The 25,311-nt window shown below is 64.4% G+C and overlaps 5 protein-coding genes across 6 annotated transcripts in view; 4 read left to right on the top strand and 1 right to left on the bottom strand.

The window, feature by feature from the left end:
* ARHGAP39 (Rho GTPase activating protein 39) overlaps nt 1–6,102 on the top strand; it is a 95,997-nt gene extending 89,895 nt beyond the window's left edge. The window contains exons 5-11 of one of the 2 annotated variants that reach the window (XM_088538042.1): nt 925–1,486; nt 3,189–3,281; nt 4,548–4,621; nt 4,908–5,107; nt 5,185–5,276; nt 5,644–5,813; nt 5,906–6,102. In XM_088538042.1, coding sequence (XP_088394168.1) covers nt 925–1,486; nt 3,189–3,281; nt 4,548–4,621; nt 4,908–5,107; nt 5,185–5,276; nt 5,644–5,813; nt 5,906–6,100 — 1,386 coding nt within the window. In that variant the 3' untranslated portion in view covers nt 6,101–6,102. The remainder of the gene's footprint in view (nt 1–924; nt 1,487–3,188; nt 3,282–4,547; nt 4,622–4,907; nt 5,108–5,184; nt 5,277–5,643; nt 5,814–5,905) is intronic. The other variant, XM_088538041.1, reaches the window with a different exon arrangement.
* A 3,747-nt stretch (nt 6,103–9,849) lies between these two features.
* Nucleotides 9,850–12,053, top strand: CUNH8orf82 (chromosome unknown C8orf82 homolog). The gene is made up of 3 exons (XM_088538035.1): nt 9,850–9,990; nt 10,953–11,001; nt 11,614–12,053. Exons 1-3 carry the CDS (start codon nt 9,850–9,852, stop codon nt 12,051–12,053), a joined length of 630 nt encoding a protein of 209 aa, XP_088394161.1.
* A 1,962-nt stretch (nt 12,054–14,015) lies between these two features.
* LRRC14 (leucine rich repeat containing 14) lies at nt 14,016–16,655 on the bottom strand. Its single transcript, XM_088538034.1, has 3 exons — nt 16,491–16,655; nt 15,130–15,710; nt 14,016–14,586 (listed from the first exon to the last, which is right to left on the bottom strand). The coding sequence occupies exons 1-3, from the start codon at nt 16,653–16,655 to the stop codon at nt 14,016–14,018; spliced, it is 1,317 nt and encodes a 438-aa protein (XP_088394160.1).
* Nucleotides 16,656–17,524: 869 nt separating this feature from the next.
* On the top strand, nt 17,525–20,374 carry LOC148591191 (ATP-dependent DNA helicase Q4-like). The gene is made up of 7 exons (XM_088538033.1): nt 17,525–17,608; nt 17,736–17,769; nt 17,919–18,034; nt 18,329–18,466; nt 18,606–19,673; nt 20,073–20,301; nt 20,343–20,374. The coding sequence occupies exons 1-7, from the start codon at nt 17,525–17,527 to the stop codon at nt 20,372–20,374; spliced, it is 1,701 nt and encodes a 566-aa protein (XP_088394159.1).
* A 26-nt stretch (nt 20,375–20,400) lies between these two features.
* RECQL4 (RecQ like helicase 4) lies at nt 20,401–25,003 on the top strand. The gene is made up of 16 exons (XM_088538052.1): nt 20,401–20,525; nt 20,596–20,688; nt 20,799–20,935; nt 21,006–21,089; nt 21,219–21,404; nt 21,598–21,780; nt 21,943–22,117; nt 22,627–22,898; nt 23,156–23,293; nt 23,390–23,546; nt 23,624–23,753; nt 23,831–24,018; nt 24,081–24,246; nt 24,314–24,473; nt 24,667–24,775; nt 24,882–25,003. The coding sequence occupies exons 1-16, from the start codon at nt 20,483–20,485 to the stop codon at nt 25,001–25,003; spliced, it is 2,343 nt and encodes a 780-aa protein (XP_088394178.1). The 5' UTR covers nt 20,401–20,482.
* Nucleotides 25,004–25,311: the final 308 nt, after the last annotated feature.

Here is a 25,311-nt window from a genome sequence, read left to right as displayed (position 1 = left end):
GCAAATCCCAAGCCCCTCCAACTAGGACAAACAAGCAGTGACTCAACTGTCTCATAACCATGAGACATAACCATCCTCCAGTTGTAGCTCGCGGAGGTCGTGCTGGTTGCCCTGTCTTGGCCAAGTGACCTAAAGCCATCTTCCTGTCTTATAGACCATCTTTAGGCCATCCTAAAGAGACACCAGAAGATATACCAGAGCCAGCACCTCCTGGCTCGGTGCAGGTCCATCCTGTTGTGTTGTGCAGGAGGGACTAAACCCTGGGTACATCATGTCTATCTGCACAGAGCTGTGAAGAAGCAAGTGTTTCCTCTCACATTTTGCCAAGTGAATAAGCGCTTGTGTGTCCAGCCTCTTCCTGGTGGACATGGCCATCCTGGCCATGGTAGTCACCTTCCAAAGGGGCTTCCAAAGACCTTCCAAAGGCCTTGTGAGCCACCTTCCAAAGAGGGTTGTCCCAGTTACTGGTACTCAGTCCAAGTTGTGCAGACCACAGACCTATTCCTGGGCATGTGGGTTCTGGAAGACCATGCTGAGATGTGGCTTCTTGAAGAAGGGGCTGTCTAGGGGTTCTCATGCAGGTAAGTGTCTCCCTGAGCACCCGAGGCCGTAGCCCAACACAGTCACCAACGGTGCCCTGCGAGCTGGGGAGCCAACAGTGTTTTCATGCAACTCGCCCTTGGTTTGCGCCCACACAGCATGAACAAGCAGGCGCGTGGGGCGTCAGTGGAGTCGCCCATCTTGAGTTTGGGGGGGTTTCCCTTGTTCTTCTCCCTCCGGAGCTAGGCGGTGCCGTGGTTTATGGAGCAGCACCCCGGAGAGGACGCCGCTCTTGGCGTGAGCGTTGAGTGAGCTTCCCACGCGGCAGCACCTGCTTCGCGGTGCCGATGGTAACACTTGACTTGTCTGGCTGTTGTTTCGTAGTCGGAGGATCTCGGTGCCTGTGCCCAGTTCGAGAGCAGCAGACAGAACAGGAACATGATGCCTAGCGCCAGCTGTGTCTTCCCCACCTTCAACCTGCGCAAGCCCTCTTCAGAGACGGACATTGAGAACTGGGCTTCCAAGCACTTCAACAAGCACACCCAAGGGCTCTTCCGGCGGAAGGTGTCCATCGCCAACATGCTGGCTTGGAGCAGCGAGTCCATCAAGAAGCCCATGATCATGACCAACGACCGCAACGTCAAGAAGGAGGCGTGCGAGATCTTTAAACTCATTCAGATGTATATGGGGGACCGGCGGGCCAAGACGGACCAACTCAACGTGGCCTTGGAGATCGCCACCAAAGGCTGGAGCATGCAGGGCCTGCGAGACGAGCTCTACATCCAGCTGTGCCGACAGACCACCGAGAACTTCCGTTACGAGAGCCTGGCCCGGGGCTGGGAGCTCATGGCCATTTGCCTGGCCTTTTTCCCACCCACTCCCAAATTCCATTCCTATCTAGAAGGATATATTTACAGGCACATGGATCCGGTGAATGACACTAAAGGTAAGAGAGAAACCACTGCCGATAGCTTCCCCCCTGCTGATGTTGCAACCCTTGGTTTTCTTTTCCCCTCCCCTTTGCCTTCGTGTTCCTGGTGTCCTTGCTGAGACATAGGCAAAACGCCTGCCCGGGGGCTGAGTGAATGTGCTCCTGGCTTTGGCACTGGCCGTTCCTCTCCGGCACACGGAAATCCAGCATGATGCCCAACATAAAAACAAGCTTTCGCCGCCCTTGCAGTAGCCCCAGCGCCAGTGGTGATGTCCCTGTTGAGGGGCGAAGGGACCGAGGACGGGGCGATGGGGCAGGAGGCGGCTGTGCCAGCTCTTCCCGGTGGGGCAGCGGTGGGTCTTTGAACACCCCCTCAGCCCGTTGCACCTCCACGCCATCCAGCTCCGTGGCTACAGCTGGCGGCTGCTTGTTCTAGACACTGGTGGCACCAGTTCTAGGTGCTGGTGGCACCAGTTCTAGACGTTGCTGGCATCAGGCTTTTGTTGCAGGTTGTTGGTCGAGGGTGGTGTCTCGCTGAGCTGAATTTGAGTTTCTCTCCTGCATAAAGGGCCCGCTAAAGGCGATTGGGGAGGTCTAAGCAAGTGAGGCAGAAGATGAAACAAGACAAGGAGAAAGGCTCCTTCTGTCCCAAATCTTACTCATGGACTCTTCCATGGAGTGATGGTTTCACACTTAGGGTTGTCCTCACGACAGCCTAGCAGCCCTTGGGCAAGGACACTGCCACAGGTCCCGTGAGCCGGTGGCATCTGTGGGGTGCATCTGCAATAGTAGTAGCAGCAGTGGGGGCATCTTCAGTGCTTATCTCCCCATGGATGCTGGGCAACCTCGAGGAGGATGAGGCTCCTGGGTCTCGAGGGGGTTGCAGGTACAAGTGACCTTGTCCAGTCAACATTCAGTGGTGTCTCTGTCCCTGGGGACACCCCATGTGGACCCAGTCCTGGGCAGCCCACTCCAGGTGACCCTGCTGGAGCAGAGGGTTGGACTGGACGATGTCTGGAGGTGCCTCCCAACTCAACGGTGCTGAGGAGCCGTCCGAGAGAGAGAGCCCGAGTGATCCTGGGGCACATCCAGCTTCAGCTCCCCAGGGCCAGGCAGGGATGTCCGGAATCCCATGGATCGGGTGGGTTTGGCCAGGCTGAGGACCGGCCTCCAAGGACTCTGTATCCATAGGGAGCTTTCAGACATGGATATTCATGGAGCCGACCGCAAGCTCCTCGCGGGCAGCAGATCCCTTTTCCCGGGCGCTTGGCATCTGCCGTGACGCCCGCGTGCTCCTGGGGACAAAGCCCTTCCCTTGTGCTCCCGGCGCCGCCGGAGCTGGCCCTGCGCACAGAGGGACGGTTGTTCCCGGCGCCCGGAGCCGCGGGGTAGGTACTGGCGCCAGGGGGTCACCCTCCGCGTCGCTTTGGTCTCTGAGCATCCCAGGATGAGGGTGGGAGACGCGGGATGGGGCGGGTGGAAAATCGGACGGAAAAGCAGGAACCGGCGGATGGGTTTTGCCCACTGGCACCTTTGCAAGCCACAGCCGCTTGCAAACCCGACTGCAAAATGAGGCAAAATGGTGCTTTTTGCCAAGCGGAGGGCGCCGGGTGCTGCACCCGCCAGCCGGACACCACCCCCTGACTCCCTTTCCCCCCTTCCAGCCGATTTCTCTTTTGTTCCATGGTGTTGTCTTCCTCGCTTTTCTGTTTCCCAGTGACACAGCACATTAAAGAGCTGCTGGAAAGGAGCAGTAAGAAGAAATCCAAATTGCGAAAGAAACCCAAGCCCTATATCGAAGAGCATGATGGTAGGGGCCGTGCCACCGCTCGCTTGGTGCCTCCTTCTCTCTAGCCCTAGTCGCAAACCTGCTTCTTCTTGGCCTTTCATCCCTCCCTACCCCCAGCTCCACTTCAGCTCTGTTCGCTCCCCGAACGCTTCAAGGGGCTTCGCTTGGCCGGGCTTTCTCGGGGGGTCTTTGTTTTGCACCCGCTTGAGCAAGATGTATTTAACGGGCTAATTAGTGAGCGGGGAGGGGAACGGCAGGAATTTAATTAACTGCAGCCACTTAGAGGAGCACAAGCTGCTTAGTTGTTTTTTTTCCCCCCTGCCGTGTGGATTAACCCGGCTGGGGCCCAGGTGTCCCCGGCGCTGTCCCCCCAGGGCGGGCACGGGGTCCCCCTTCGCCCTGGCAGTTGCCACCCCGGGGCTTTTTGCTGTCTGGAAATGCCCCGAGCAGAGTCTGTCTGCGGGGAGAAACCTCAGAGTGGGACCGGAATGATGTTGGGAAGAGCAGAGCGTGAAGCCCCCAAGGGCAGAAAGTCCCAGGTGGAACTTCTTGAGCATCCTGGGTTTGCCCCGCGCGGCCCAGGGGCTGCCGGCCGCGCTCTTCCTCCCGGGCACGCTCTTCCTCGCAGCTGCACGCTCGCGCACGCTTGCAGAGCAGGAGGGCAGCTGCAGCCCCACGGAGCTCCGGGGATAGCGCCCAGCTCCTGCCGTGACTTCCAGAGCCCCAGCTCACCATTTCATCCATCAGAGCATCGCATTTGCCGTACAGAGAAGCAGGAAATCCACGGTGAAGACGAGAGCATTGGGGCTGGAAGGGAAGGCGAAGGGGCCTGGGTGTCCCCGTGTGTGGCTTTGATCGAGCCACCGTTAAGGAACTGCTTTGGCACACGGGACTGCCGGTGCTGCCATCGAGGCTGCAGTGCCACTTGCCAAAAGCCCATCTCTCCATCCCACGTGCAAACCCAAAGTGGAGTGGGAAGAAAACCCCCCATCCCAAGGATTTGGCATGGAGCAAGGAAAGGAAGAGAGGCCCATGCATCGCTCCGCCGTCCAGCCGCTTCCAGGCAGGAGCCGCGGCCATCCAGGCACCACAGGGCTCCACGGAGCTGCCTTTCCCGGAGGAGCCAGTGCCGGGAACGCGCCCTCCGGCGCCTCCGCAGGTTGCTCCAGGGCTCCGCGGCCGGCAGGAGGAAGCCCGAAGAGGAGGAGGAGGCCGTGGGGTGGGGGGGCTCCGCTGCCCCGTCCCCCTGCCCACCACTGACCCTCCGCTCTCTCCTCTCTCCCACAGGGGTGGCCATAAGCACTTACGCCAAGTACTGCTACAACAAGCTCCAGAAAGCGGCCTTGACAGGAGCCAAGAAGGTAGCGTTGGGCCCCATTCCCCTTTTTTCGTGCCATTTCATGGCTTTCCCGCGCCCATCCTGGCGTGATGCTGCTCTCAGGCCTCCGTCCTTGGAGGATGCCTGGTGGAGGAGCGTGGTGGAAACGCTGGGCAGCAGTGCCCGGCCGGCCACGGTGCTCCCTGTGCCCGTGCAGCCGGCAAGCCCCGCTCTTTGCTCCGGTATCGCGTGTTTTCAACACGGCACGTGCCACGCTGGTGCCGCCGAGGGCAGCAGTGCCCTCCGGTGACCGTCGCCATGTCCCGCAGGGCCTCAAGAAGCCCAACATCGAGGAGATCCGGCACGCCAAGAACGCCGTGTTCAACCCCTCCATGTTCGGCAGCTCGCTGCAGGACATCATCGCCATGCAGAAGGAGCGCTACCCAGACAGGCAGCTGCCCTGGGTGCAGACCCGCCTGTCTGAGGAGGTGCTGGCGCTCAACGGCGACCAGACCGAGGGCATCTTCAGGTAGGGCCGCGCGGCCGCGGCACCGTCCTTGCCAGCTGCGTGAGCAGGCTCCTCACTGACACCTCTCTGCCGCGCAGGGTCCCCGGGGACATCGACGAAGTCAACGCCCTCAAGCTGCAGGTGGATCAGTGGAAGATCCCCACGGGCTTGGAGGACCCTCATGTTCCCGGTGAGTGGCCAGTGCGTGGGCTGGGGTGGCCAGTGGGGTCTGTCCACCGTGGGGAAGGATGGAGGAAGGAGGCGAAGAGCAGGATGGTCATCACCCGTGGCTCTGGATTGTCCCAGGATGATAACTCTCTGGTAGCCCTCCATGGATGTCTCTTCCATGAGCATGTTGACCCATGGACCTTCTGGTGTCCCCATGGGCCTTTTGGTGTCCCCACGTATCATTTGGTGTCCCCACGTCCTGCAGGTGCCCAGGTCACCTCCCACCGCGCCAAGCACCACGTCCTGCCCCATAGGTTTCTCCTCCTCACAGGAGGTGCCAGCCGTGGCCGGGTGCTCGCGCGGCTCACAGCCTCGCTCTGCCTCCGCAGCCTCCCTGCTGAAGCTGTGGTACCGCGAGCTGGAGGAGCCGCTCATCCCGCACGACTTCTACGAGCAGTGCATCACCCACTACGAGAACCCCGAGGCGGCCATCGCTGTCGTCCACTCACTGCCCCGGATCAACAAAATGGTGCTGTGCTACCTCATCCGCTTCCTCCAGGTGAGGCTGGGGAGGCCGCAGGGGAAGCCGTGGGGGGGCCCAGTGCTGGCGCCGGGTGCGGGCATCACCACCGCACTCCTCTCTGTCCCCAGGTGTTTGTGCAGCCGGCCAACGTGGCCGTCACCAAGATGGACGTCAACAACCTGGCCATGGTGATGGCCCCCAACTGCCTGCGCTGCCAGTCGGACGACCCGCGCATCATCTTCGAGAACACCCGCAAGGAGATGTCCTTCATCCGGGTGCTCATCCAGCACCTCGACACCAGCTTCATGGAGGGCATCCTATAGCAGCGCCCGGGGGCCAAGATGCACCCGCCTCCACCGCCCCCCTGCCCTCCCACCCGACCTGGATCCGGAGCCAGACATGGACACAGACCCCACACCAGGGCGGTCTGGGCCTCCCGACCCAAGCACTGCATCCGATGGGGCCAGGATCTCCCAGCGGCCAGGAGCAGCCAATCCCGCTCCGCAATTGGGGAATCTCCAAGCAAGCGCAGGGAGCATCCATCTGGACCACGGCTGTGGACACGAGCCCAGAGTGTGGGGAAGGAGCCCATCTGGCACCACATGTGGAGGTAACATTCCCTATCACCATCTGGGCCACACTGGACCCATCTCATTGGCACCGTCTGCTCCTGCTGGGCCTGTCGTGGTGCCGCATCATCTCCATCTGGAACTGCCAGAGCCGCTATCTCCACCTGGCCCTGCTGGTCCTGCCTCAGTGCCGATCGTCTCTGCCTGGCCTGGTAGACCCATCTCAGTGTCCACTATCTCTGCGTGGTCCTGATGGATCCGTCAAACTCCACCTGGCCCTGATGGACCCGTCTTGGTGCCCATCATCTCCACCTGGCCTTGCTGGACCCATCTCAGAGCTTGTCACTTCCGTTGGCCCTGCAGGACGGCTCTTGGCACCTCCACCTGGCCCTGATGGGTGGATCTCAGCACCCAATATCTCTTCCTGGTCCCGCTGGACCCATCTTGGTGCCCGTCATCACCACCTGGCCCTCACAGACGGCTCTTGGCACCCATCATCTCCATCTGGCCTTGATGGATGGATCTCAGCACCCAACATCTCCTGGTCCCACCGGACCCATCTCAGCATCCATCATCTCCCCTCGGCACCCACCACCTCCGTGCAGCCCTGCCGGACCCGTCTCAGCGCCCACCACCCCCACCGGCCTTGGAGGACCTGTCTCGGTGCCCGTCACCTCCACCAGACCCGAAGGAGCCGCTTCCCACCCGGGAAGCTCCCCGGGCTCCAGTGGCGGCCGCGGAGAAGACGGGGATGAAGGCCCCGCGCCGGCCCCACCGCGAGCAAGTGCCTTGGGCTCCGTCCCTCCGGAGCAGCCCAGCACGGGGCGGGAAAGGCATGGAGAGCTACAGGGAGAGCGGGAACAGCGGCAGCTTGGAAAAACCGGAGGCCGTTTCCCGTGCGGCCGCCCCAGCTCCGCGCACTGCCAGGCGCCCGCCTTGCGGACAGGGAATTTTGTCACAGTTTCCTTTATTTTTTTCTTTTCCCCCCTTTTTTTAAACAAAAATAAAAAGATATATATAATATCTCCCTACTCCGTGGGCTCACCCCCTGCCCGGTGCTGCCACGCCAAGCGGTGCCGGATGTCCGGAATTGCATCCTCATTGTCATAAACGTTAAGTTTCTTTTTTTTTTTTCCTGCCCCTAGGTTTTATATATTTTGATTGTTTTTTTTTTTCTTTCTAGACTGGAGGTTTTTATTTATTATCAAAAAATGGTTTTAAAAGTAAATAAATAAATAAATAAAACACAATGGGAAATAAAGGAAGCCCCAGGCGAGCGCCGGGCCCCCCGCGAGGCGGCGGCGGGGGGTCCCCGCGCGCCCCACGAACTCTGTAATTACCGAGCATGGACCTATAGAGGCGACTCCATGTTGTGTGAATAAAGCTACGTATGGCCACTGTCCCTGCCTGGCGTCTCTGTGCCCCACAACCACGGGCTGTTCACTCTGGAGCGGATCGTGGTCCCCTGGCGGGGCACCCGGCCTGGTGCAGCCACTCGCTGCCTTCCCCTTCGTGCCCTGGGGCTTATAGGGGGGCTATAGGGGCCCGCTGGGGTGTGTGAGGGGCCATAGGGCTGGATGGGGGGGGCAGCTATACAACACAGGGCTATATAATGGTGTCTATATGGTATGGGTGTGTATGGTCTGCCCCCAAGTCTGTGCAAGCTATATGGGGCTCAGTGGGGTCTGTATATGTCCCCTCAGTATCATGCAGGCTCTGTAGGGTGTATGTGGTCACTCCCGGCCATGTGGGCTGTATAGGGTCATAGAAAGGTGTCTATATGGTGCTCCCATGCTTATACAGGGGCAAGCTGTGTAGAGGGTTGTATATGGTCCTCCCAACACCGTGCAGGCGTCTATACGGTCTCCTCTTGGCACCAGGGCATATGGCAGGGCAGAGGGGATCCTATGGAGAGTTTTATGTGGGTTCTATAGAGGCTGTATAATGGGTTGCACAGGGGGATCTCTAGGGGTTGCATTAGGGGTGTGGGGGGGGACTGTGGGGTATAATGAGTCTATAGGGGTACTGTGAGGTCTATGGAAATGCTCTGGGTGTCTATAGGGGTAAATGGTGCATAGGGCTACACAGGTGGTCTATAGGGCACATATAGGCATGCACAGAGGGGTGCATTGGGATGTAATGGGGTGCTCAGGTTAATATGGGATGTATAGCAGTGCACACAGGATGTATAGAGTGGTCTGGAGTCTATAAGGGGGTGCATGGAGATGCAAAGAGGGTATATAACAGGTGTAAAGGAGGTTCTCTGGGATCTATGGGCTGTATAGGGGTGCACGGAGATCTATAGGGGATGTATAGGATGTGTTTGGTGTGCTTTGGGAGCTATGGAGGGAGTATAGGGGGGCATTTGGGTTGCCACTGGGGTCTATAGGGGATGTATCAGGACTGTAGGATGTTTGGGTGCAGTAGGGGTTCTATAGATCATGGAGGTGGCTGGGGTGCTTGGGAGTCTATAGATGATGTACAGGACATCTAGGGGGATGCACTTGGGTCTATAGGGCATATGTAGTGAGTGTTTTGGGATGTAGAGGTGTCTGTAGATGTATGGGGATATCTAGGCTGCACTGGGATCTACATGGGATGTATAGAGGGTATCTGGGATCACTGAGGTCTGTGTATGGATGTATGGGGTGTTTGGGATGCACTGGAGCCTATAGGGAGTGTATAAAGGTGTTTATGAGGGTGCATGGGGTCGACAGGGAATGCATGGGGGGTGTGCTGGGGTCTATAGGGAACATATAGGGGATCTATGGGGACGCATAGGGGGTCTGTGGGGTGCATTACAATCTGTATGGGAAGCATAGGCAGCCCATGGGGGTGCACAGGGTCTATAGGGGATGCATAGGGCGTAATAGAGATGCATAGGGGGTCGATAGGGGATGTATAGACAGCCAATGGGGGTGCACAGGGGTCTATAGATGTATAAGGTGTAATATGGATCCATAAGGGGCTCTATAGGGGAGGTACAGAGGGTTATGGGGATCTATAGGGCCTGTATAGAAGACTATGGGGATGCATAGGGGAATCTACAGGGAGTCCATAGGGGATATATATGGCTCTACAGGGGATATATAGGGGGCCATGGGGGTGCATAGGGACTCCATAGGGAATATATATGGCTCTATAGGGGATATATAGGGGGTCATGGGGATGCACAGGGGGTCCACAGGGGATATAAATGGTGGATCATGGGGATATATAGGGGATATAGGTGGATCATGGGGATATATAGGGGATTATGGGTATCCATAGGGGGTGTACATGGCTCCATAGGGGATATATGGGGGATCATGGGGAGCCATAGAGGTCCCTAGAGCGGGAGAGACCGCCCGGACCGGAGCGCAGCAGGGACGGAACACGACACCGGAGCGGCGCCGCGTCCGCTCGGTTCCGCCTCGTCCCGCTTCCGCTTCCGCCGGGGCCCGGTGCGGTTCCGGTGTCGGCGCCGGTGCCGGTGCCGGCGGTTCCGGTGCCGGCGGGGGCCGATGCGGCTGCCGGGGGCGCTGCGGCTGCGGCTGCGGCCCGGGGGCGGCGCGGCGGGAGCGGCGGGGCCCGGCTACCGGCAGGGGCAGAGCCCGAGCCCGCGCACCCGCGAGTACTTCTACTACGTGGATCACCAGGGCCAGGTGCCGCCGGGGCCGAACCGGGCCGGGCCGCGGCGGGCGGGACGAAGCGGCTCCCCGCGGCGGGGGCGGCTCCTCGGCCCCCTACGGCGCTTTGCGGGTTGGCCTGGTCCTCCATGACCTTTCCAGGTTGACCTGGTCTCCCATGGCTCTTTGCAGGTTGACCTGGTCCCCAGTGACCTTCCCGGGTTGACTTGGTCCCCTCTTGGTTCTCCTGGATTGACGTGGTCCTGCCATGATTCCCCTGGGCTGACCTGGTCCCCTATGGCTCTTCACGGGCTGACTTGGTCCCCTATGGCTCCCCTGGATCGTCCTGGTCCTCTATGACCTTCCTGTGTTGAGCTGGTTCCTCTCTTTTGGGGGTTGGCTGGTCCCCTCTTGGCTCTCTCGGGTTGACCTAATCCCCAGCGAATTTCCCAGGTTGACCTGGTCCCCCATGACCTTCCCAGGTTGACCTGATCTCCCGTGCTTCTTTACAGGTTGACCTGGTCCCCTCATGGTTCCCCCAGGTTGACGTGGTCGTTACCTTCTCGGGTTGACCTGGTTCCCCCCATGGCTGTTCACAGGTTGACCTGGTCCCCTACCGCTCTGTGCGGGTTGACCTGGTGCCCCTTGGGTCTCTTGGGCTAACTTGGTCCCCAGTGACTTTCCCATGTTGGTCTGGTCCCCTCCTGATTCTCGTGGGTTGACCTGGTCCCCAGTGACCTTCCCAGGTTGGCTTGGTCACCCCATGGCTTTTTGCAGGTTGACCTGTTCCCCTCTTGGTTCTCCTGGGTTGACCTGGTTCCCCCATGGCCCTTCACAGGTTGACCTGGTCTCCCCAGCGCCGTTTCAGCTCAACCTTGTTTGGCTGTTCCCTAACAGCCTAACACGTTGTCCGCTAATGAAGAGACTCATTAAAATGAGGTGTTAATTAAGCCTCTCTTCATGGAGGCCACACTGACACCTCTCGCTTCCCTTTGCAGCTCTTCCTGGACGATGCCAAGGTGAAGAACTTCATCACCTGCTTCAAAGGTAGCATCAGCAGTGGCACCGCCAGGGTCCCTAAGCCCCTGTCTCCCAACCCACTGGCTCTTAAAAGCTGCACAACCAAAATAATCCTTAATTTGAGGCTTAAACACCGCCAACACTGGGGGTAAAATTCAGCCCCACGGCCCCAGTGCCGCTTCCCAACGGTCTCCCTCCCTCTGCTCTCCATCGGTCTGCAGCCAAGTGCTGCCCCCGCTAAATCCGAATCCCTCCTGGACACTCTGTGGACAGGATGGACAGACACCCGGGGCGAAGCATATGAGGGTGCTGCCGTCGAAATCTGCATCCCCCGTGAAGCCCTCGCGCCAAGTTTGCTGCCGCCGCGAGGAAGCGACTGCTCCTCTCACATATTAATTTCATGTGCGCAATTAAGCGGCTCCGGCTCAGGCTATTAATAGCTCCCGTTTGCCCTTCGCCGCCCGCTCGCTCCTGCCAAGCCGCAAGCTCGCGCTCTCCCCCTTCTGCCGGCAGCACGAGCAGCGGCCGAGTTTCCCTTTCCCTTTGGAATTCCCATTTGCAGAGAGGCAAATCCTAGCGGAGGGTGATGGTGGAGCCAGGATTGCACCAAAAAAAGGGATTTTCCTCCTCTTCTGGCAGACGTGAAGTTCCTGGCCTTCTTCTTCAAGCAGCTGCGTCGCAACCACAGCGGGCGCTACGAGGCCGACTTCCCCTACGTGTCGCTGTGTGGGCGCGAGCACAACTACGTGCGCTGCGACGACCGGCCCGTGGTCTTCACGCAGCTGCTGCGCGGCGCCGACGGGGCCGAGCTGCTCTCCTACTGCGGTGGCGGCGAGCGCCTCGTGGTGCCCTTCGAGCCGGAGCGGCTGGCCATGCTGCCCGAGAACGGGCGCCTCTACCACCCGGCGCCGGCAGCGGCGGGCGGCGCGGGGCTCGTGCGCTCGGCGCTCGCCTTCGAGTGGAGCGGCGCCTTCGAGCACGGCCGCGGCGCCGCGCAGCCACCCACGCACTTCTCGTGGCGCGGCCGCCGCTACGAGCTCACCCACGATCTGCTGCCCCTCGTGCGCGGCGGCGCCTGAGACCTGGCCCCGGTCCCTACTGAAACGCGGCTTTAAACGGCCCTGAATCGCTCCCCACGTGGCTGCACCCTTCGGGGATGCGGGGCTGCCGGCACCGCACGCTTCACCCCGAAAATTGGCTTTGCGGCATTTTCCGGGGTGTGTGGGGTGGCGGTGGGGCTGGTCCCAGTCTCAGGTGGGTCCCTGTGTCCCCGTGCCCTTTCTCCCTGCATCCTGCATAGAATGATGGAATCGTTGCAGTTGGAAAAGACCTTCAAGATGATCAAGTCCAAACGGGCACTCCCCTTCCTGCACCCTGTGTGGATCCAGGCGGGGAAGATGGGGATGGGGGACTCTGAGTCAGGAGATACTGAGGAGTGTCGAGGGGATCCGGATCAGGAATACCCCAGTATCCTGGGGGATTGGGACAAGGTGGGTTGGGGGGCAGATTGGGGATGGGGAGGGCTTGGGGAAGAAGGATCAGAGCAGGTGGGATCAGGGTTGGGGGTGTTGGGGGGCTCCGAGTCCAGGGGAGGGGTTGGGGGGGTACTTGGTCTGGGGGATGTTGGGGCTGGGGGGGGTTCAGGAACAGGGGTCTGAGGACACCCCCTCTTCCCATGACCATCGTGCTTGTTTGGGGACCCCCATGTGTCCTCCCTGGCTATGGGAGAGGCCATGTCCCCCAGGGTTTGGACACTGATGTATCATCCCACCACCAAGGTTGTGGGGTCCCCATGTGTCCAGGGACCCTCCATGTGTCCCCAAGGTTTGGGGACTCCTTGAATTTAGCGACTCTCCCAAACACCTCCCTTGTGCTTGGGAGTCTCCCTGTCGTTCCCCCCACCCTGGTTTGGGGACACCACCAAGGACCCCTACATTGGGGCAGGACCCCCCGGGGCCCACCCGTAGGGGACCCAGAGGGTATCAGGTCCCTCTTTGGGGACAGCAGCGCCCCCACATCAGGGTCTGCAGGCCCGGGACTGCCGGGGCGGGGGGGGGTGTCACCATGATAGGGGTGACAGTGTCACCAGAGGGCAGCTGGGGGGCAGCGGGAAGGGTCTTGGGGGGTTGTTGGGGTTGAGGAGCTCATGGTCATGCCTGGACCCCTCCACCTGGGGGCCCGTCCAAGTGTCACCGCTGCCACCAGCACCATGTGACAGAGGACGAGGGGCCAGCGCGGGCGCAATGAGGGCAGTGACGAGGAGGGCAGGCGCTGCTGGCATCGCTCTCCTGGTTAAGGGTTATGGTTAGGGGTTGGAGGCTGGGGTTAGGGCTGGGGGTTAGGGTAATGGTTAGGGGTTAGGGTTAAATGAGGGTTGAGATTAGGGTTAGGGTAGGGTTGAGGGTTAGGATTAGGATTGAGGGTTAGGATTAGGGGTTAGGGCCATTTAGGGTTAGGGTTTAGGGTTAAGGATAGGGTTAGGGGTTAGCAGTTGTGGTTAGGGGTTGGAGGATGGGGTTTAGGGTTAGGGGTTAAGGTTAGGTTAGAGTTGGGGTTAGAGTTAAGGGTTAGGCTTAGGGGTTAGGGTCATTCAGGATTAGGGATAGGATTAGGGGCTAGGTTCTGTTAGGGTTTAGGGTTGGGGTAGTGTCATTTAGGGTTGGGGCTTAGGGTTGGGGTCATTTAGGGTGAGGATTCGAGCCGCCTCCAGCCCTGCACACACTGCAGCTCGGGTCCTCCTGGGGCTCCGGGGCGGCCGCGCCGGGGCTGCAGGCGCTCACGTGGGAGCTGCCTCGAGACGCTCCTGCTGTGGGTGCCCATAGGGGCTGGGGCCGGAGGACACCCGGGGACGCAGCCCCGGTGCTGCCAACAGGGAGCAAAGCGGGTGAGCAGGGCACATCGTAGGTGGCCACAGGACACAAAAACAGCCAAAAAAGATGAGAAAGCCCCAAAATTCAGGAGGAAAAAGGGCTTGAGCCACCAAGGTGACAGGGCTGTGGACACTGGTGAGCGTGGGAGGGGACACGTGCTGGCGCCGCGCGCTACAGCTCGATGCAGTCCGGAACGCCGGGGGCGCTCAGGCTCGTGGTCCACACGGCGTCGGCACGGCCGGCGCTGCGCAGCAGGTCCTGCAGCTCCGCGGCCGCCCGCGCCAGCCGCTCCTCGTCCACGGCGCCGTCGGACAGGAAGGACGAGGAGGAGGAGGGCGGCAGGTCGTCGCGGTAGCAGTCCACGGGGTAGGGGTAGACGACGAGGCGCAGGTCGGGCAGCGGCGCTGTGCCCAGCAGCAGCGCCCTGAGCGCCGCCATGGACAGCGGGTTGCCGAAGAGGCCCAGGGAGCGCAGGCGGGCGCAGCGCTGCAGCGGCGGCAGCAGCGCCTGCAGCTGCGCATCCCGCAGGCGGCACTCCATGACGTCCAGGTGCAGCAGGGAGGCCGCGGCCGCCACCAACAGCTCCACGAAGGGCTGCAGCAGCGACGCCGAGAGGTTGTTGCCGCTCAGGTCGAGCTTCTTGAGCGCCGGCGCGTGCGGGCTCTGCGACAGGTAGCAGAGGTCGCAGGGCAGCAGTGAGCAGAAGGGCAGTTCCAGGCTCTCCAGGGGACCCTGCAGGGCGCTGTGGGGTGGGAATAAATTTATGGGTAGAAATTGAAACCCAGGCAGTTCCATCTCCATGTGAGGAAGATCTTCTTTCCTGTGACGGTGCCAGAGCCCTGGCACAGGCTGCCCACAGAGGCTGTGGAGTCTCCTTCTCTGGAGATCTTCAAAGCTGCCTGGATGCCACCCTGTGCCCTGTGCTCTGGGTGTCCCTGCTGGAGCAGGGGGCTGGCCTGGGTGATCTTTAGAGGTCCCTTCCAACCTCACCCATTCTAGGATTCTATGGGAATGGCAGGAACGTGAGCGCCCAGAAGCCGCTACCGCCACGGGCAGGAGCTAAGATCCAAGCTCCAGCTGAACCGGAGCTCGCAGTAACACTAATTAAGCAGCAATGGTGCCCAGGGCCATCAAAAGCCCACAGGGACTGAGACCTGCGTGAGGATATGAGCGTGATGACACTCGAGCAAGTTATGGCCAAGGCAGTGCATGAACCAAGATGCACAAAACACCCCAGGCGCCCCCAAAAGCGCAGGCTGCGCCCAGAGCCCTGCCGGGAACTCACCCGAGGAGCAGCTGCAGCTGCCCCGAGAGCCGGGATGAGCCCAGGTTGAGCTCCTTGAGGCGGGCGAGCGCGCCGAACTGCGCTGCGAGGCCGCCCAGGTCGGCGCCGGGCGGCAGGCGCCGCACGTCCACGTTGCTGTAGGGCAGCCGCAGGCTCACGAGGTCCCCGAAGCGCGCCAGGCGCGGCAGCACCAGGCCCAGCCCGGCCAGGCCCAGGTTGTTGAAGCGCAGCTCCACGCGGCGCACGCCCGCCGGCTCCAGCAGCTCCAGCAGCGCCGCGGTGCCGGCGGCCGAGAGCTCCTCGGCGCGCAGCGCGCGGCAGCGCAGGCGTAGGGCACCGCGCGCGCCCAGCCGCAGCGCCTCGCGCAGCACCGCCAGGGACGTGCTGGTGACGGAGAGGTCGGCGCGCAGCTCCACGGGCGCCAGCGGTGGTGGGGGGCCGCCGCGCTCGGCCGCCGCACGCTGCCGCTCGGCCACCTCGATGCAGGCTTTGGCCAGCGACACCGTGGTGGCCCAGGGGCCGGCGCTCTCCGGGCCGTCCTCCGGCAGCCCCGTCACGTCCAGCAGCTGCAGGCGCTGCCGCTTGCTGGGCGACAAGAGGGGGAGAGAAGAGAATAAGAGGGAGGTGACACCGAGTCGCAGGGGAGGTGACGCTCTGTCCCCAGGGTGAGGCGGAGCCCCAAGCCTCTGGCTCCTCCACAGCACAGAACAACCCCAACCAGAACGTGGCTGTCACTGCGGGGTGTCCCCTCAAACGCGTCCCCAAAGGCGGCCACCCCATGGCACAGACCAACCCCAAGTTGTAACCTGCCTGTCACTGCAGAGTGTCCCCTCAAGGGCATCCCCAGAAGCAGCCACTCCGCAGCACAGACCAACCCCAAACCACAACGTACCTGTCACCGTGGAGTGTCCCCTCAAGGGTGTCCCCAAAGGCAGCTACCCCAATGCACAAAGCCACCTCATCCCGGGACACATCTGGGCCCACGGGACGTCCCCTCGAGCACATCCCCAAGGGCAGCCATCCCAATGCACAAAACAACCACAAACCACAACATACCTGTCACTGTGGGGTGTCCCCTCGAGGGTGGCCACCCCGCAGCACTAAGCCATCCCAACCTGTAACGCACCTGTGGCCATGGGGTGTCCCCAAAGGCAGCCACGCCGTCCACAAAGCCACCCCGACCCGTGACGCACCTGTGTCCGTGCGATGTCCCATCCCTCGACTCACCCGTGGCCATGGGGCGTCCCGTCGAGCGCGTCCCCGAGCGCGCCGACGAGCGCGGCGAGCAGGGCGCGCAGGCAGGGCGGGCGCGGGGCGCGGGGCGGCAGCAGCGGGCGCAGGCGCAGCGCGCGGCCGGGCCAGGCGCGCAGCAGCCCCCGCAGCAGCAGCGGCGCCGCGCGGCCCTCGCCGCAGGCCGCGCGCAGCAGCAGCGGGAAGAGCGCGCGGGGCAGGCGCCGCAGGGCCGCCCGCGCCAGCGCCGGGTGCGCCGCCACGCGCCGCGCGCACAGGAAGGCCAGCGAGCGCATGGCGCTGCGGGGAACGGGGGTCAGCACCGGCGAGACCCCGCGGCGCCCGAAACCCGCACGCACCCAAGGGGGCCCCTGGCACCCCATAACCCCGAGCCCCCTCCAAAGGGGCCCCATAACCCAGGCACCCCCAAAGGGGCCCCCTGTGGCTCCCCATAACCCAGACACCCCCAAATGGGCCCCTCAGCACCCCATAACCCTGACCCCCCCATGGGGCAGCCCTATAGCAGACCCCAGCTCAGCCCCCCCCCAAAGGGGCTCCCCTAACCCAGCCCCCCCCAAGTGTTTCCCTCACGCCCCCCGCATCCAGACCCACCCCAAGAGTCTCCCCGTGACACCCCCAACCCAGCCCCCCCCAAGCCCCCCCTCATGACACCCCCATCCCCAACCCAGCCCCCCCCAAAGGGGGTCCCCACCCACCCCAGACCCCCAAGTGCCCCCCGGGCCACCCCATAACCCCGACCCCCCCCAGGGCAGGCCCTAACCCCGCCCTCCCCCGTGACCCCCCCCAGCCCAGCCCCCCTCCGAGCCCCCGGCCCCGCCCCCTGCCCGGGCCCCGCCCCCTGCCCGGGCCCCGCCCCTTACCGCGCTCCCGGCGCCCCCCGCCGCGCCCCGCGCCCGCCGCCCGCTGCCCCGCGGCCGTCCCGCGGCGCTTCCGCGTCTGCGCGCTGCGGTGCCGCCAATCAGGAGCGCCGCTCCGCGCAGCTCGGGGCGGGGCCGAGCCCGACGCGCGCGCCCATTGGGCAGCGCCGCTGCCCGTCGCGCGTCCGCCCTTCCCATTGGGCGGCGCGGCGCGGGAGCGGGAGGTTCGCGCCGAGGCTCGCGCCGCGCTCCCGGACGCCGGGGCCCCCCGGACGCCGGGGCCCCCCATGGAGCGGCGCGGGGAGCTGCGGGCCCTGCTCAAGCGCTGGGAGGCGGCGTTTGTGCGCGAGCGGGGCCGCAGGCCCGGCCAGGTACCGGCACCGCGGGGCAGCCCCGAGCCGGGCGGGAAACGGAGCCAAAACGGGGCTGGAAAAGGCCAAAACGGGGCTTTTTTGTCCCGTGCGTCCCGGTCGCAGCGACCCCGCGTCTCTCCCGCAGGCCGACGTGGAGGAGGCCCCCGAGGAGACCAGACGTGAGTGCGGGCCCCGGTTTGGGGTCCCCGCGTTCACGGAGGGGCCGTCCCGGTCCCGGTCCCGGCTCGGGGGGAGGCCGGGCCCGGCCCGCGGGTGTCCCCGTCCCGGGCGGCCCTGCCGTCCCGACCCGCGCCTCGCCGCTCCGCAGGGCTCTACAGGGAGTACCGGAGGCTGAAGCGGAGCGCGGAGCCAGCGGAGCCGCCGCGCGAAGAGCCCTCGGAGCAGGTAGCACCGGCCGGGATCACCCCGGGAGCCGAAAGCGGGGTTTGGAGAAGCCCTTTTCCTGCCAGGAGCTTCCCACTTTTCCCATGTCCTTGGCAGCTTTTCCTGTTTTTGCACTAAAAGCTTTTTTTTGGTTCCTGTTGTTATTATTATTATTTTATTTTATCTAGGACTGCGCTGTGGAGGCCAGTGGGAAATGGGAGGCCCTTCTGCAGCCTCCCTTTTGAGCTGCCTTTGCCGCTTCCTCCTTTCCCGGTTATTCCCGAGAGGGGAAGCGCTCCCGGGAAGGCTCCTGCTGGGATCGAACTGTTTCTCCTGTTGTTCCTGTTATTCCAGGACTCTGGCTGTTGGGGCGCCCACCTGAACCGGCAGCCGAAGGGCCCGGCACTGAGCACCCGCGAGCGGGATGCGCTCCAGGCCTCGGCGCAGTATTTCGGGATGAAGCTCAAATCCAACCTCGGCACCGCCATAAAGGTCTGGGATCGCGGGGACCGGCAGCAGCGGGATGGCGGGCGGGAATTCCCGTTAAATTCCGGGCACGTCTCACCCGGCGTGGAGCAACCTGCAGGAAGAGGGGACCAAAAACCGGCCGTGTTTTTATTTGCCGCTACAGGAGAGGCCCCCGGCCCCAAGGAGGACCCTGGCACCGAGGCCACCAGCTGTCCCCAGGCTGGAGCAGAGCCGGGAAAGCAGCGACAAGGGCCCGTCCCCAAAGCTGGCGCCCGGGGAGGCCCCGCGGGGCTGTGCGGGGGCTGGTTCCCCCACGGGGGACGTTCCTGATCTCCCCCTGCCTCCCTCCGTCTCGGTGCTGGCCCCCGTCGTCCTCTCAGCCCGCGCGGCCAAGCCCGGGCCCCAGGGGAATAAATTCCAGCAGCTGCAGCAGACGCTGGCCCGGAGATTGGGCTCCCTGGATCCCGGCTGGCTCCGGAGGTGCCAGGGGGAGCCAGGAGAGGACAGCGAGGCCCCGGAGCGGGGAGAGGCCGGCGCTGCCGCGCGGCGGGACCCTTCTCCTGAGCCAGGCAGCAGCGCCGGAGCTCGGGGCCTGCGGGGGGAGAGGCTTCCCGACACTTCCCGACTGGACGCGGAGCTCGCAGGCGCCAGCGCCGCAGGGCACGAGCGCCGGGAGGGAGAGGAGGCAGCGCAGGCGCTGGAGGACGGCCCGGGATCGGCACCCGAAGGCGAATCCTGGCGCAGCCCTCAAGCCCCTTCTCGGGATGGAGAGCGGGAAGAGGCCAGAGCAGCTCCCCCCGAGCGGGAAGAGGCCCTTGCGGAAGCAGCGGAGGGAGCCGCTCGCTCCGGGAAGGCCCGAGCCTCCCGCAAGAGGCTCCGTGAGGCCGGGGCAGGAGGCCGCGGCGCCCTCGGCAAGCGGAGACGGCGCAATGAGGAGGATGAGGGCGAGGAAGCAGCCGCAGAGGTGCCGGCACCCGCAGAGAACCTCCTGGGAGAGGTGGAGGAAGAGGAGGGTCGACCCCGCTCCTCCTGCAAGGCCTTCGCCGCCAGGTGGGCGCCGCCCGCCGCGTTTTCCTGCGTTTTTCCAGAGCTGGGGGCCACGGCTGCAGCAACAGCGGCTCCTTGTCACAGGGCACCGCCGCGGAGGGAGGGCAACTTCGTGCGGCTGAACCTCAGGAAGAAATCGTACGTGAGGGGCCCTGCGCTGAAGGGAAAGCGCCTCCGCAAGCAGGTAGCGCGTCGTGAGCCTCCCCCTTGCTTCCCGGGGCTCCCAGCGAGCTGGGGAGGCTCCTCTGTGGCCTCAGAGCCACCGGAACACCAAGATGACCGAGGTGCCAAATATGGTTCCTATAGGGAGCGCGGGAGACCTCGGTGCTCTAAAACATCCCAGCAAAGAGGCCTGGGGCCCTGCAGGCACCGCAGCTGTGGCTAGCGTGGCACCAGGGGTTAATTAGCCCAAGTGTTTAATTAGGCACCCAAACAAAGGCTCAATAGGCTGCAAAGCCGCTGCAGCGTCTCTGGAAAGGAGATTGGAAGCGTTGGAGGGAGTAGCAGAGCTTTCCCACCGCGCTCGGGTGCCGGGATGGCCAAGCGTGCGGGAAGCGCGTTGACTCCGGCGCTCGCTCCGCAGCTGTGGAAGCAGAAGTGGCAGAAGAAAGCGGAGCAGTTCGGAGGCGGCGGCCGGGACAGGAGCTCGGACACCTGCTTCCGCTGCGGCGCCGCGGGGCACTGGGCGGCCGCGTGCCCGGGCCGCGGGGAGCGGCGGGCGCCCGCGGAGGAGGCCGGGCAGGAGGCCGCGGAGGAGGCTCCGCTGCCCACGCTGGAGGAGGCTCCGCTGCCCACGCTGGAGGAGGTGGCCCGCGCGACCCGCACGCCGCACCGTGAGCACCCGGCGTCCCAGGGGGCGGGTTGTGCCCCTTGCTGCCCCCGTGACCTCCCCCTGTGCCCACAGCAGCGAGCGGAGGCCAGGAGGGCCCAGAGGAGGCGCCGCCGCTGGCCGTGCAGCGCCCGCCGTACGAGCCCCCCGCGCCGCCGCCGCCCATGGAGCCGCTCTACAGCCCGGGGCCGGGCGGCCAGGTGCCAGGTAGGGTCCCCGCGCGCCCCGCGGCTGCTTCCCGCGGCGCCCGGGGACTCACGGGGCCTCCCCCGCGCAGAGACCCCCGCGGAGGTGTTTGCGGCGCTCTCGGAGCTGGGCTACAGCGCCTTCCGCCCGGGCCAGGAGGTCGCCATCATGAGGATCCTCACAGGTGCCTTGGGCGCCCCTCGAGCCGCCCCGCGCGGAGAACCGGGACAGGGGGGCGCACTGGGACGTCCCCACGGTGCCACCGCGTCACCGGTGCCACCCGCGCCTCCGCAGGGCTGTCCACGCTGGTGGTGCTGCCCACGGGCATGGGCAAGTCGCTCTGCTACCAGCTCCCCGCCTACCTCTACCGCAAGCGCTCCCCATGCGTCACCCTCGTCGTGTCCCCGCTCGTGTCCCTCATGGACGACCAGGTACCGGCCTTCGTGTGTCCCCCCCTATCCCTGGCTGCGTCCCTCGGCAGCTGACGGGCTCCGCTCGCAGGTCTCGGGGCTGCCCCCGGCGCTCCGGGCCGTCTGCATCCACTCCAACATGAGCCGGGCGCAGCGCGAGGCGGCCGTGGAGCAGGTGAGCGGCCGCTGCCTCGCTTTTTTGGGGGGGAACAACCCCGTGTTTGCTCAGGACCCCTTTTCCTCCCCGCCGGGGTTATCCGGCGGCTCTTCCCGCCTCATCCCGGTCAATCCGTGCATCCCGCAGGTGCGGAAGGGCTCGGTGCACGTGCTGCTGCTGTCCCCGGAGGCGCTGGCGGGCGGCGGCGGCGGCTCGAGCTGCCTCCCCAGCGCTGAGCAGCTCCCGCCCGTGGCCTTCGCCTGCATCGACGAGGCCCACTGCGTCTCCGAGTGGTCCCACAACTTCCGCCCCTGCTACCTGCGCCTCTGCAAGGTGCGGCGGAGCCCCGGGAATTCATCCCTACGGATCAGCAGGCAACGGGGTGGCGGGGGAGCCTGGGCGTCCCTATATCTTGTGGGATTTGCAACGTGGATGCGTCTCCCTTGGGGAAAACGAGGGGCACCCCTGGGTGCCGCTCGACAGCAGCCGCCCATTCCCGCTGTTCCCGGTGTCTTTCCCCACGCAGGTGCTGCGGGATCGCCTGGGCGTGCGCTGCTTCCTGGGCCTCACGGCCACGGCCACGCTGGCCACGGCGCGGGACGTGTGCCAGCACCTGGGCGTCCCCGCGGGCCCCGGCACCGCCGTGCGCTCCGCGGCCGTGCCGCCCAACCTGCGCCTCTCCGTCTCCATGGACAGCGACCGGGATCAGGTAGTGGCTCCGGGTGCCACTCCTGAGCAGCTCCTTGCTGCTCCACGTCGTTCCTCTGGAGCAGCGAGGAATTAACAGGAGAGGAACAGGGCCCTTTTTTTGGGGGGGGTTTCCCATACCCCAAGGCCCAGGAAGCAGCTCCTGCTCCCCCTGCACTTGCAGGCGCTGATTTCCTTGCTCCAAGGCGAGCGTTTCGGGAGCCTCGACTCCATCATCGTGTACTGCACGCGGCGGGAGGAGACGGCGCGCGTCGCCGCGCTCATCCGCACCCGCCTGCACGGAGCGGCGCTCCGGGAGCCTCCGGAGCCAGGCGCTGGCGATGGCAAGAAGGCAAAAGGTAGGAAGCGCCACCCTCGCTCTGGAGGCTGTTCCGCAGGGAGCTGCCAGCTCCCGAAATCCAGAGGGGGCTCCGGCAGCATCCACCGCAGCTCCCGGCTGCTCCTTCCCACCGAGCGCCATTCCCGAGGGTGGGATGGGGAGAGCGTTGATCTCTTGGCTCCCTCCACGGTGTTAGAGCCGGGCTTGGATTTTCCCCTCTAAGGACACATAATAATTAGAGAGAAAAATCAAAGCCCACGTAATAATTAGGCAGTCATGGGCTCAAGCTAGCAAATTCCTGCAGCAAGAAGCGAGTAAAACACCTGGAGTTGGGGTGAAGACCAACAGCCTGGAGCTCTTGGACCATCCCTGCTTCTTTGGGCAGCTCCTTTGGGCACAGACTGTGGCTGCGGGTGCCTCTTTCCTAGTATTTCTTGCTCCTTTTCATCCCTAATTTAATTAGCAGCATTTTGAGGTGCTTGTGATGATCAGAAGTGCCCTTCACCCCTCTTTCCCGCTTCATCCCAGCAAAGAAGAGCGCCCGGCTGGAGTGGCTGGCGGACGCCTACCACGCCGGGCTGTCCCCGGCCGAGCGCCGGCGCGTGCAGGGCCGCTTCATGCGGGGCCACCTCCGCGTCGTGGTGGCCACGGTGGCCTTCGGCATGGGGCTGGACAAGGCCGACGTGCGCGGCGTCGTGCACTACAACATGCCCAAGAACTTCGAGAGCTACGTGCAGGAGATCGGCCGTGCCGGGCGCGACGGCCAGCCCGCGCACTGCCACCTCTTCCTGGACCCGGAGGTGAGGCTTGTGAGCTGGAGCTTTTGCCTGAAATTCCACGTTCTCACCCCAATCTGGCTCTTTGGAGTCCCCAGTCCCTCCGGCTGCACCCGCTCCATCTCCCGAGGTGACCCAGGGAGCTCCCCAACGTGCTCGGGAGCCAAGTGGACTCCAAAGCTGGTGCCGTAAAGCCCAAATATCCCCGCGGGCGAGGCCAAAAGTCCTTGATCAGCCCCACGTCCCCATGGGGGTCACCCTGGCTCTGCTGTCCCCTCCAGGGCGGGGACCTCCACGAGCTGCGGCGCCACATCTACGGCGACACCGTGGACTATTTCACCATCAAGAAGCTGGTGCAGAGAGTTTTCTCCCCCTGCAAGTGCCGGGAGCTTCATCAGAGACAGGAGGACAGTGCCAGGGTGAGGACAGGGCCCCACGAGTCATTTAGTGACCTAAAATGACGGAAAAGGCCCGGATTTTGGGGGCTGCCTCCATCACCACTGAGGTTCCCGCAGGCCGATGAGGTGGAAGACGCTGAGATGGCCGAGCTGGCCGAGGAGGAGCAGGACGAGGACGCGGCTCCCTTGTCACCGTCGCAGCGCGTGTGCTACAAGCACGAGCGCGCCCTCCCCATCCAGGAGCTCGTGGAGGCCCTGGACCTCCGCGAGGAAGGTGAGGGCACCGCGGGGGGCGCGCGGGGCTCCGCGCCGCATGGGCACGGGCTCCGCAGCCGCCGCGCTCGCCCGCAGCCATCGAGACGCTGCTCTGCTACCTGGAGCTGCACCCGCGGCGCTGGCTCGAGCTGCTGCCGCTCACCTACGCGTCGTGCCGTGTGCGCTGCTACGGCGGCCCCCAGCAGCTCCGCGCCGCCGCCGCGAGGTGAGAGCCGCCCCGCACCCCGTGCCGCGGCCCCGAGAGGCACCCGCTGCCCTGGGTGCTGACGGTGGCGCCCGCAGCTCGCCACCCCTCGCCACGGCCCTGGCGCGCGAGCGCCTGGCGGGCCGGGACCCCGGCGGCGCCGATGGCTCCGTGGAGTTCGACGTGGTGGCGCTGAGCGACTCCATGGGCTGGGAGGCGCCGCTGGTGAAACGGGCCCTGCGGCAGCTCCAGTGGGACCCGCGGCTGCGCCCAGGTACCGGCACCCGCCTCGAGGCGTGCGGGGCCGCGTGTCCCCGGGGCCACCGCTCAGCGTCGCTCCGCGCGCAGGCGGCCTCCACGTGGAGTTCGGCGGCCTCTCCTTCCACCTGCGCGTCTACGGCGACCTCGTCCCCCGCGAGCTCGACGCCGTGTGTGACTTCCTGCACGGGCGCGTGGCGGCCCGCGAGCGCGCGGCGCTGGCCCAGCTCCGCGCCTGCTTCCGCGCGTTCCGCAGGTGCGTGTGCGTGGACGCGAGGCGGCCCGCGCGCCCCCAGCCTCGCTGACACCCGCCTCGGGGACAGCGTGGCCGCCGAGACGTGCGCCCCGCAGCCCCCGTCTGCGCAGGACGAGCGCAGCTCCCGCCTCAAGGCCCTGCTCCGCGACTACTTCGAGGCGGATCCCGCCGGAGCGGCGCCGGAGCACGACGATGACGCCGAGGAGAAGGCGCGCGAGGACGCCAAGGTGAGCGGGTGCAGCAGCCACGTTGCCCCCAGCCCCCTTTTCCCACCATGGCTCCACCCTCCCCGTTTTCCCCCATACCCCAATTCCCCCCCATACCCCAATTCCTCCCCATCCCCGCTCGCTCCCAGCCCCGCTGCCTTTTCCGGGCATGCCGGGAAGGGCAGAACAGCCGGAGCAGCCGTTGTGTTCACAGCTGCGCGACTGGGAGAGCCAGATCCGCGCCGACATCCGGCACTTCCTCTCCATCCGCCACGACGAGCGCTTCACGGGCCACGCTGTGGCCCGCATCTTCCATGGCATCGGTGAGCACGCGGAGCCGGAAAGCTCCTGCTCCAGGGGTTCCCGCTACCGCCGTCCTCTTCCCGCTACCGCCGTCCTCTTCCCGCTACCGCCGTCCTCTTCCCGCAGGCAGCCCCTGCTTCCCGGCACAGGTGTACGGTCGTGACCGCCGCTTCTGGAGGAGACACCTTGCCGTGGACTTCCATGCATTGGCGCGCCTGGCGGTGGACGAGATCCTCAACAGCCGCTGAGGCCGCCTGTTGCACCACCTTTTAACCACCAACCAATAAACGACAAATCTATTCCCCACCTGCGCCCTTCCCCCCCTGTGGGAGGTGCTGCCCCCCTCGCTGCCCCATAAGTGTGGGGCTGGGGGCAGGGCAGGACCGTGGCGCTGGGGGCTACAGCCCTTGTGCCCCAGCACCCCCACGCGACCATAGAGACGACAGTAGCTTCGGCCAAACTGTCCTCCCGCCTCCTCGTAGCACCGAGTGCCTCTGCTCGGCCAATGGGGCGGCCCGCGGGGGGCGTGGCCGGCCCCAGGGGGGAAGGGAAGGGG

The sequence above is a fragment of the Tinamus guttatus genome, unplaced genomic scaffold (genome assembly GCF_059628265.1).
Source record: "Tinamus guttatus ecotype Peru unplaced genomic scaffold, ASM5962826v1 Tinamus_guttatus_pri_ptg000922l, whole genome shotgun sequence".
Classification (NCBI taxonomy): Eukaryota; Metazoa; Chordata; class Aves; order Tinamiformes; family Tinamidae; genus Tinamus; species Tinamus guttatus.
Note: the sequence above shows the minus strand (reverse complement) of the source record. Positions and strands in the feature narration are given on the sequence as shown.

Coding starts and splice junctions, on each gene's coding strand:
- CUNH8orf82 (XM_088538035.1), top strand. CDS start 9,850: ATGCGGCTGCCGGGGGCGCTGCGGCTGCGGCTGCGGCCCGGGGGCGGC. Junction 9,991..10,952: donor ACGTGGATCACCAGGGCCAG/GTGCCGCCGGGG, acceptor TTCCCTTTGCAG/CTCTTCCTGGACGATGCCAA. Junction 11,002..11,613: donor CTTCATCACCTGCTTCAAAG/GTAGCATCAGCA, acceptor CTCTTCTGGCAG/ACGTGAAGTTCCTGGCCTTC.
- LRRC14 (XM_088538034.1), bottom strand. CDS start 16,655: ATGCGCTCGCTGGCCTTCCTGTGCGCGCGGCGCGTGGCGGCGCACCCG. Junction 15,711..16,490: donor TGCGGGGGCTGCTGCGCGCC/TGGCCCGGCCGC, acceptor TCGCCCAGCAAG/CGGCAGCGCCTGCAGCTGCT. Junction 14,587..15,129: donor CAGCTGCAGCTGCTCCTCGG/GTGAGTTCCCGG, acceptor CCCACCCCACAG/CGCCCTGCAGGGTCCCCTGG.
- LOC148591191 (XM_088538033.1), top strand. CDS start 17,525: ATGGAGCGGCGCGGGGAGCTGCGGGCCCTGCTCAAGCGCTGGGAGGCG. Junction 17,770..17,918: donor GGCCCCCGAGGAGACCAGAC/GTGAGTGCGGGC, acceptor GCCGCTCCGCAG/GGCTCTACAGGGAGTACCGG. Junction 20,302..20,342: donor CACGCTGGAGGAGGTGGCCC/GCGCGACCCGCA, acceptor CCGGCGTCCCAG/GGGGCGGGTTGTGCCCCTTG.
- RECQL4 (XM_088538052.1), top strand. CDS start 20,483: ATGGAGCCGCTCTACAGCCCGGGGCCGGGCGGCCAGGTGCCAG. Junction 20,526..20,595: donor GCCGGGCGGCCAGGTGCCAG/GTAGGGTCCCCG, acceptor TCCCCCGCGCAG/AGACCCCCGCGGAGGTGTTT. Junction 22,118..22,626: donor CGATGGCAAGAAGGCAAAAG/GTAGGAAGCGCC, acceptor GCTTCATCCCAG/CAAAGAAGAGCGCCCGGCTG.